The sequence below is a fragment of the Papio anubis genome, chromosome 14 (assembly GCF_008728515.1).
Source record: "Papio anubis isolate 15944 chromosome 14, Panubis1.0, whole genome shotgun sequence".
Taxonomy (NCBI): domain Eukaryota; kingdom Metazoa; phylum Chordata; class Mammalia; order Primates; family Cercopithecidae; genus Papio; species Papio anubis.
Window position 1 is genome coordinate 64,996,704 of NC_044989.1, and position 10,465 is coordinate 65,007,168.

At 44.5% G+C, this 10,465-nt stretch overlaps 1 protein-coding gene across 3 annotated transcripts in view; it reads left to right on the plus strand.

The window, feature by feature from the left end:
- The window catches only part of AFTPH (aftiphilin), a 70,522-nt gene extending 69,041 nt beyond the window's left edge, over positions 1-1,481 (plus strand). For all 3 annotated transcript variants that reach the window (XR_636502.4, XM_003908731.5, XM_003908730.5), the window contains one exon: positions 369-1,481. Coding sequence is in view for 2 of the 3 variants with exons in the window: in XM_003908731.5 (XP_003908780.1) it covers positions 369-513 (145 nt within the window). In the remaining variant the exon portion in view is untranslated. The remainder of the gene's footprint in view (positions 1-368) is intronic.
- The last annotated feature ends 8,984 nt before the right edge of the window (positions 1,482-10,465 follow it).

Consider the following 10,465-nt stretch of genomic DNA (forward strand, 5'->3'; position numbering starts at 1 on the left):
AGTGTTACTAAGGCTTCAGCATTATATTTCTGCTTAGTAACATTTTAAAATTATGCCTGGGTAGATGCTTCTCGTGTAATGTAAAGCCTAAAAAGTACACGAGCTGTCCAGGTATGCATGTGAGTATCTGTGTGTGCATGCCTAGCTTTAATGAACATAAATAGGCCACGTGTCACTCTTCATGAAGATTTGGCATTTGGCACAGAAAGCACACTACACAAAAGTATTACAAGATTCAGGAATTAGCAGAGGAAAAAATACTCAAGTCCCCTCAGATTGCTAACTGTCTACCTTGAGAGTGGATTTTCTTCCATTTGACCTACGGCGAAGTCACATTAACACACTTGTCTTTTTCCATTTGTCAATAGGAAACCGAAAAGAGAAGAGCACCTGAGTGAAGAAGCTATCAAGGTGATCGCTGGCCTTCCTGACTTAACGTTCATGCATGCCAAGGTGTTGATGTTCCCAGCCACGTTAACACCTTCCACAAGCTCTCAAGAAAAAGCAGACTGATAACTGATGTGAATTGGACGGTTACTATTGCTTTTCCTTTTTCCCATCCCTTCCCTACCATCAAAAGCATACCTGCTCTAATTAAAAACAAAAAATTCAAGTTCAGCTGATTTGTTGGTAAGCCGCACTAGAAAGGTATACATAGTAATGTATATTTATTTACATACTGAAGTCCTAAATTTATATTAGAAAAATGTAAATAATCGGGGGTAAACATTTTTGAAGATTTATTCTTTTTGTGTTGCTGGGGTGTATACATTTATGTCTTTGTGAAATACACTGGTGGTGTCCTTCTTACAAAACTTTTGAAATAAAAAAAAAACCTCAAATCTTCACTGTCTGAAATCCCCTTCAGTCTTTTCAGATTGCATTGACTGTCCTCTTGATTTTTCATATTACATGTGGAATTACTTTTGCTATCATAAATAAGCTCCAAAGTCCCCCATTTAATTGGTTTTTAATTTTGCGTATGATGGGTTTCAGATCTGGCTTTTGTTAACATTTTGGGGCTTTTTTAATCTTTTCAATCTGGCGTATTGCTGTTTGGCCTTTTGCAAGGTACTTAATCAATTGCTCTTTTGTTATAGGGTATGGATCACTGTCAGAACTTGATTGGAGGGGTTTAAAGAGATTGTGTCTGTTTAAAATCAGTTTGATTCGGAGAAGGACCAAATTATATGAATGTCTTACAATGGAATTTACTTGTTACTGATTTTTTTGTTCTATTGTACCACTATTTTTTGAGGATTTTGCACAGTGTAAAATGACATAATCATAGATTGCTATGGTTTAGGCTGTATATACAGTGAAAACTATGGGTTTTAAATGTTTGGGGAAATTCCTATGGAAAAAAGAGAGACATGTAGAAGAACCTCTAACAAGGTTAATGTGCATGCCCAAGGTCTTTTGAAATTTCAGTGTGTAAATTTCCTTTTAGCTTACACAAAAATAAAATAATTTAAAAGAAATTTAGCCTGGTGTCTTTGTCCTTTGGTATGTGAGGAAAAATGTAATGAGTTTGAATCAGAAGTTTTATTGAATATTAACATATTTCAATCCAGAGAAAATCATTTGGTAGGGCTTCTACTTTGTTGAAGCCAGGAAGAATTAGAATCTGGCCTATAAGAATTGGATCAGTACTTTTAGTACCTGAGCTGTTTGTTTTTATATAGAACATGAGATCGGTAAAGAAATTCCCATGATTCATTATAATGTATCTTCATCAGAATATTGGCAAGGTTAAATTGGGATTTGCAGGGATTTTTTTTCTTTCCAAGAATATATAAGTGTGAAATGAAGGTAGACAGAAAAAGTCTAAAAAGTAATTTAAGAATATTATTAGATATTGTTTCAGCAAAAAGTCACATGACATTGCATCAGGAACAGGCTGACAGTCGGCCTCATCCACTCTGGGAATGTGCCAGTGGAACGCCTGCACCTCTGTCATTGACAGATTCCTGTGTTGCCAGAGGATTACACTGGCCATTGGAACACATGCGTGAGTGTAATGTAAGTACGACCTGGAGTGACAAGATGCCTATCCAGTCCATATCCCACCATTTCCCCAACTATTTTTTTAAAAAAAGTTTGGTCTTTTTCAGAGAAAGCTTTCCTTCAAAATAATCACAAGTTTTTAGTATCCCACAAACCTTTCGGATGGAAAAAGATGACTCAGAAAATTCCTTAGCAGAATTTTTCATGTTTCAGTAATTGAAACATAAAGGGCTACTTCTGTAGTACCTTACAACTAAATTATAATGGCAAGTTTCACCAACCTAAGTTCACAGCCCACATGTTAACTGTGTTACCATGAGAAAATTAATCAACTTCTCTGAGCCCGAATTATCCATAAAAATGGGAGTGATCTCCTACCTCATGAGGTTGATGTATAAATAATGGATGTATTTAATAAGACGTTTGTCACATGAGTAAACAGTCAATGAGTGGCAGCCAGAGCATAGCATCAGGGAACTCTGTGAAAGCTACTGGAGTCCCAGTAGATTCAAGAAGCAGCTACAGGAGAAAGGGTCACTAAATAATAATAGAGTAACTTGGCATTTTAAAATTGTTAAGTGGGCCTTCGTTATGAAAGTGGCTTAAGCCAGACTTTCCTTTTGTTGTTGTACTAGTCTTTGATGATTTCATAACAGGTACATTAATATTGGATCATCATAGCTTAAAGTTAATGCTTCAGTACTGAAGACCAAAAAATGGTCAGCTTTGTGCCAGACCAGGTTTAAACTATACAATAGCAGTGGCTGTCAGGAAGAGCTTTGAGCACCTTCCTGGGATCTCAGCTAAGGGGCAGCCTGTCGCTTCCAAGCTTGTCTCGGTCATCAGCAGCTGCACATCTATCTTAAAGTCAACCAGGAAGATCCTGCAGAGTTGAGAGGGGAAGAAACTAAGGAGTAGGAGCCCCAAAAGGCCAAATCCTACACTGGGGCTCAGCAAACAGTTTTGGGTCCTCTATATCTTAAAACCAGCTCATTCATCCCGCAGCTTCATCCCACTGGATGCCCAAGTCCCGAGAGCCATACATAATTCCCCAGGTTAATCCCAGCCAGACTGGGAAGCACGGGAGAAAACTTTCGTTGAGTCACATCAGTACTATTTTTATGAGTCTTTTTTTTTTTTAATAGAGAAGCTTGTTCTTCCTTCTTCACGATTGTGTTCTTTATATAGAATTTGTCATCTTTTCATGCCTTCATGTTTTTTGAATCAATTAGGATTAGGCCTGACTGTGAGTAACAAAAACCCAAAATACTGCATTTCATGTAATAAGACTCATCCTTTTGTCACATTTTAACTTCTCTGAAATTGGAATGCATCATACAATTGGATGGGTTGTCTTTAATTGGCTGTGGTTTCTTTTTCTTAGCGACGTATTAAGTAATGCTACCTTATAACCAATGACAGAGTAGATGAAAATGGTAATGGTGGCTTAAACAGTGGAATTTTATTTCCCTCCAGTCTAGGGCTGGTAAGGGGCTTCCTATGATCACCTCCTGAAGTTCTTACCAGCTTGTTGTTTCACTATTCTCAACACATGGTTTCTACCCTCTGGTCCAAGGTGACCATTAAGGTTATGGCCTTCATGCCTATATTCCAGCCATCAGGATAGAAAGAGTGAAGAGGGGACTCTCCTTCCCATTAAGGAGACTTTCCATAGGGCATACACAGTATTTCCAGTTATAATCTGTTGGCCAGAACTTCACTGCAGGTTCCTAACTAGCTGCAACAGAGGCTGGGAAATCCTCTATTCTGGGTGGCCATCTAAAAGAAGGGGAATCTAGTTTTAAGGAAGAAGAGAACAGATCATGTAGGGCAACCAGTAGTCTGAGCCACACCTATGTTTTATTTCTCAGCTCATCTATTTCCTTGAGATAACGCATAGAGAAATGAATTCCGAGATCATTTTCTCAGGCTGCAATGCCCCAGGCTAGATTTATTGCCTTGCTCATGCTTTTCCAAAAGGGAAAGGATCTGTAGAGGGCAGTACAGGATTTCCTGGGACCGTGGGGGAACAAGTGCTAAGACAAATCCCGGGTAGAAGTAGGGGCAGCCTGACAAGATGAAAGGAGCGCTGAATTGGAGTGGGAGTTGTGTGTTAAATACAGCCCTGCCACTAACCAGTTGTAAGATCTTGGATAAATCCCTTTTTTAAGCACCAGGTACTTCATAAAATGAGGGATTGGAGTCTACAGAATCAAAAACTAAGGTAGGAGAAAACCTTAAAGAATAGAATTTTAGGGCTGGAAGATCAGCTGGTTCAGCGCTTTCCAAACTACTCCCAGGAACCCCGCAGCAGTGCCAGGAGGCCTTGGCACCTGTAGTCAGGGTGTGTCCAATAATAACACACGGGGCTTCTATATTTAGGGAGGGGAAAGGTGATTGCAGAAGATTTCATGTAATAGAAACGTTCCATTGCTACCAAAAGTTGAAAACCAAAGATGACTCAATACTCATAGCTGAAGAAATGGAAGCCTAAATAAGAAAACTGACTGGCACATCATTACATATCTATAACCAGGGGCAGGACCTGAATCCAGTTTCCCTGACTCTTGGCTTTTTTGTTTATACCCTCCTGCATCCCCACACCCCCATCTGAATAGCTGGCTGGCCAGCTTTTGCCCGAACATTTGCAGGGACACTGCACGGGCTCAGGACTTCACCAGGAAGTCTCCTTGCCCACCTCCGATGCACACACACATACACACGCTTGGTTGGCAGCACAGATTGTTAGGACCTTGAGTGGAAACCTGATTTCCCATAACCGGTTGCGCATTGGTTCAAGTTACCTTCTCTCAAGCCACAGGGATGAACCTAGACTTTTCCATGAATATCTGAAGATCACTATGATGCTTCTCCTCCTACCAAACTTCCCATGATGACATGGTTTCCAGGCCTTTCTTACACACATTATTCTTTATTTATTTTATTTTATTTTTTTTTTGAGATGGAGTCTCACTCTGTCGCTCAGGCTGGAGTGCAGTGGCCGGATCTCAGCTCACTGCAAGCTCCGCCTCCCGGGTTCACGCCATTCTCCTGCCTCAGCCTCCCGAGTAGCTGGGACTACAGGCGCCCGCCACCTCGCCCGGCTAGTTTTTTGTATTTTTTAGTAGAGACGGGGTTTCACCGTGTTAGCCAGGATGGTCTCGATCTCCTGACCTCGTGATCCACCCGTCTCAGCCTCCCAAAGTGCTGGGATTACAGGCTTGAGCCACCGCGCCCGGCCTACTTACACACATTATTCTTTTCTGGACATCGTCCAGTTTGCCAAAGTTCCTCTTAAAATGTGCTCCCCTGACAGAGCTAGATGTCATCTCATCACTGGCATGGGGCTCGTTTTATTTCAGACACTATTTTTAATGTAGCCTAAAATTGCATTACTGTTTATGGCAACAATATTGCCTCTTTAGCTCACTGTGTGAACAGTCTTTTCCCCCTAACTGCCATCAAAACAGATTTTTTCTCTCATCTCTCATCTCCTGGTGTCATTGAGTTTTTAGAGCCTAAAAGCAGGGTTTTATATTGATCCTTTTCCAGCTCTTTTTTGTCAGCTTTAGACCATTGTTTCAGCCTGTTCATCTCATCAAATCTTCATTGTACCATCAACACACACACTTGCCCTCCTTCCTCTGCTCTGTCATCCACAGATTGATAAACATCCTTCATATTCCAAATCACTAACACAAAATGTTGACCAGTAAGACATCCAGTGTGCCAGGAAGACCCTGGGTGCGGCTTCTCAACCCAGTGATGCCCACATTTCTTCATCTTGCCCACCAGTCATAAGAACAGGTGAAGCCTTGCCAAATCCAATCACATTACACCTGTGGCATCTCATGGGCCATCCTGAGCATTTTTACAGATGCTCCCCAAAACCTCATGCAGCTTAAACATTTCTGTGACTGCCTGGCATGGTGGCACACACCTGTAGTCCTGGTTACTCAGAAGGCTGAGGCAGGAGGATCACTTGTGCCCAAGAGTTTGAGACCAGCCTGAGCAACATAGTGAGACTCCGTTTTCTTTTGTTTTGTTTTTTTTGTTTGAGACGGAGTCTCCCCCTCTGTTGCCCAGACTGGAGTGCAGTGGCAAGATCTTGGCTCACTGTAACCTCCACCTCCTGGGTTCAAGCGATTCTCCTGCCTCAGCGTCCAGAGTAGCTGGGATTACAGGCGCGTGCCACCACCCCTGGCTAATTTTTGTATTTTTAGTAGAGACAGGGTTTCACCATGTTGGTCAGGCTGGTCTCGAACTCCTGACCTCATGATCCACTGGCCTCAGCCCCCCCAAGTGCTGGGATTACAGGTGTGAGCCATCGCACCCGGCTGAGACTCGTCTTTAAAAACAAACAAACAAACAAACAAACAAAACTGACTAGTTCTCCAAAAGCAGCATAAGGATGATAAAACAAGTAGAAGATAAAATGACATCTAATCAGGATGGGAGATTAAATGATGATCCATATCATCACTGGCATATAGAAAGCCCTCAATAAACAACTGTTTATTTTCATTCATCCAGATCAGTCTTCTGTCGTTAATGATGCAGATAGGAGGAGGATATGGTTGTCTTAAAGTTGCCCTGAAGGGATCTGCTTTGTTTCAATTATCTGTCATTTCAGTTATCTTTTCAGCCTGGACCATCTGTGAGAATGCTGCATATCACTTTACATAATGTTATTTCAAATTTACCTCTTTCAAAAACTGCTCCCTTCCTTCAGTTTTCAAAAAACCAGGATTTAGGGAACAAAATACTGGTCACTATTGTTGTAAACTGTGACCTCAAAGCCTTTTGCTTGCTCGCTCCCAGCTCTCCTTTAGACCAGAGCTCGTGTTCCTCTCCCGCCTCACCATCCCTCCCCTGAAGGTCAGGGACTAGGGTCACAAAGAACAAAAGGGTCAAGGAGGGAAAATGAGATCTTTTGTGATCTGCGCTGTGTCTACCTTAGAAGAGGGGCTGCTGTCATCTCCTACCCAGTGTTTCCTCTACAGAATCCTTGATCAAAACAGCTAATGATGATCTCAATGGAGATCCTCATCTTTGCCTCTCCCCCTGAGCTATGCCACCTTTTTTTTTTTTTTTTGAGACAGCCTCTCACTGTGTTGCCCAGGCTGAAGTTCAGCGGCACAATCTCGGCTCACTGCGACCTCCGCCTCCCAGGTTCAAGGATTCTCCTGCCTCAGCCTCCCAAGTAGCTGGGACTACAGCTGCATGCTACCAAGCCCGGCTAATTTTTGTACTTTTGGTAGAGATGGGGTTTCCCCATGTTGGCCAGGCTGGTATCAAACTCCTGGCCTCAAGTGATGTGCCCACCTTGGCCTCCCAAAGTACTGGGATTACAGGTGTGAGCCACTGTGCCCAGCCCTGCACCACTATTCTGTCGGCCCTATGGCCATCCCCACCTAGATGTCCCCAAGACACTCCTGCAATTAAACATGTGCACCACAAAAGCAAGTGCTCACAGCCTTTCAACCCTCCACCCAACCCCACCATGCCCCTGGCCTTAAGACGGCCCTTGCTCCATTTGTCACACTTCAGGTTCACTCTCAGCCTGCTCCCCTTCCTCACTCCTAATCCTATTGACCTGGAGTCCTGTCAATGACACCTCCTAAGTAGCCACTGCCTCTCTCTTCAAGCCTTCATCATCCTTACATGATTATTTTAACAGCCTCACATTGACCTTCCTCTGCCTGTCCCACCTCCAATTTAACCTTCCACTGTGCCGATGGAAAGCTCTCTTCCTGTTGAACATCCTTCATGGCACCCCCTTGCCCTCTGGACAAAGTCAGCTCCTTGGCAGGTTCCACAGCACTGGGATAGTCCTCTCTGCATGGAGGCTCCCACCTGGCCTGCCAGCTCCTTGCTAGTTACCAAATGCCCACTGAGGGCTGGCCCGTGCTTGTCTCTTAGGAAAACCCTTTCTCCCCAGCCGGCCAGCCCCATTTCCTCAGGGAGCCTTTCTGGGCCAGCGCGACAGACAGAGCTGGCTCTCTAGCCTCTGCGATTGCTTGGCAAATCTCTCTGAGCATGTAATGTTCATCATAAAACTGTTTTACGTTTATTAAGAGCTCTGCTGAGTGCCAGGTACTGGGCCTCACATTCTCTCTCTTAATCCTCACAGTAACCCTAAAAGGTACCTGAACTCTTCTACTGATAAGGAAACCAAGACAGGACATGATGTATCTTCCCCCAAGATCATAGAGCCAGGAAGCAGAGAAGTCTTGAGCCCAGATCTGAAGGATCAGAGCCTGAACACTTAGCCACAGAGCATCAGCCTCAGTGGGGTGATGGCTGTTATGTCACCTCTCACCTTGCTTCCTGATGACTGATTTGCTTGTCTCTCTCCCTCAGGCCATGAACTCCTTGAGAGCAGGGACTGTATCTGGCTCATGTTTGTCCCCTGTCCTCTGGCACAGCGCACGGGCAGACTTTCATTTTGTTTGCTTCCTAAACCAGTTTATGCATGAGCCCCTCAGGGGAATGTACGGGGACCCTTCCTGAATCTGTGCTTTGCCTCTGCCTGCAAACATTGTGACCCTCACCTCAAGTCCTGTCCAAATTTTCCCCCCAAATATCATATTCTATCAATCACTAACTCAGCTCTCCAAGCTCTGAAGCAATCCCCCAAACCGTTCGGGTTTCCATTCTGTCAAAAGCTATTTGTTTCTGTTGGCTTTTGTCTCAATCCCTACCTTGTGTAACCAGCAGGTAAGAACTGGATATGGGGTGATCCTACTCCCAGGGTACAGCTCTACAACCCACAGCACCAGAAAGCCCCTAGTTGAAAAGTATGTACGCAGCACTGTAGGAGAGACCCAAGTGGATGGCTGGAGAAAATCAGTCAAGATGCCTCTCAGTTGCTGAGTGTGACACCACAGGAACACCTGAGGGCATGCTCCTAAGGAAACCTGCCCCATCCACTGTCAGCCTCACCATACCGGACCCCCCACCTTTTTTTTCTGTTATCCAAAGCAAGACTTCCAAGTTTGGGCTGGAGGTGGTGCAGGCAGGGTAGGTGGAGTTGCTCCTGACTTTGTAGCTCTGGGACCAGGCTTCCCAACATGGCTCAAGGACCCCCAAACCCAGCAGGATTACTGCCACAGCAAGCCACACTGGGGGATCTCCTTCTGTTATCAATTCAAGTCACATAGCCCGGGCACGGTGGCTCACACCTGTAATCCCAGCGCTTTGAGAGGCTGATGCAGGAAGATGGCTGAAGGCCAGGAGTTCAAGACCAGCCTGGGCAACATAGTGAGACCCTGTCTCTACAAAAATAATTTTTTTTTAGACGGAGTCTTGCTCTGTTGCCCAGGCTAGAGTGCAGTGGTGCGATCTTGGCTTACTGCAACATCCACCTCCCAGGTTCAAGCGACTCTCCTGCCTCAGCCTCCCAAGTAGCTGGGACTACAGGTGTGTACCATCACGTCCAGCTAATTTTTATATTTTTTAGTAGAGATGGAGTTTCACCATGTTGGCCAGGTTGGCCTTGAACTCCTGATCTCAGGTTATCTGCCCGCCTCAGCCTCCCAGAGTGCTGGGATTACAGGCATGAGCCACTAAGCTCAGTCAAGAATTTTAAAAAATAAATAAATTCAAGCCATGGCTTAAAAGAGACCCTCAGCTCAATGGAAACATTTTACCAAAATTGGTATTTTTACTCAGTGGGAGGAGAGAAGCCTTGCCTAAGGACTGTCCAACTCCTCATAGAACACTTCAGTCCGGGGAAGCATTGGGGGAGTGGGGTTGCCATTTATTTCACTTCATTTCTGCTGAGTTGCCTTGGGAGTCTGAACTTTGATCCGGGTAGGAATCAGAGAATGGCATGGGCCAGTTCAAGCTCTCGTCAGATAAAATGTTTTCCCTTGGCTCAAAGAAGACGCCTGAGCTCTCTTCCCCTTAACCTAATATCTGTCTTGGCACCCCTATTCCACGGTGATCCCTTCTCCCCCACCCTGTTAAATCAGCTTTCCTGGCCACTGCTGTCCTGGCCATGCGGCAACAGCTGCAACCCAGAAGACAGGCAGGTGTTGCTTCCCTTCAGCTACTATCTTGTAACTCCCTCTTCATTTACAATCTGCTTTTGCTGTTTCAGATGTTTGGAAAGAAAACGCCTTCGTCAGCAGCCCTAGAAAGCCGCATTTTCAGTAAAATCTGGACACTTCTTTTCCACCCCAGGGTTGTGGGCTTTTTTTTTTTTTTTTTGCTGGAAGCTAACATCTGTGAGGCAGGCAGGACCACATGGGCTCTGTGTCACCAGACACCTGTTGAAAGGATGCAATCAGGGAGAGAAAATCTGGGCAGAGCCCACCGGTGACAGCTGGTATTTATCTAATATCAGCCTCCACTAAAGGGAAATGGAGGGCAACCCAGCACTAACAGAAGAGCAAAGAGAAGAAAAGGTGATGGGTCCGAGCTGCAAATGCTCCTGGGGACCTGCTGGGAATCC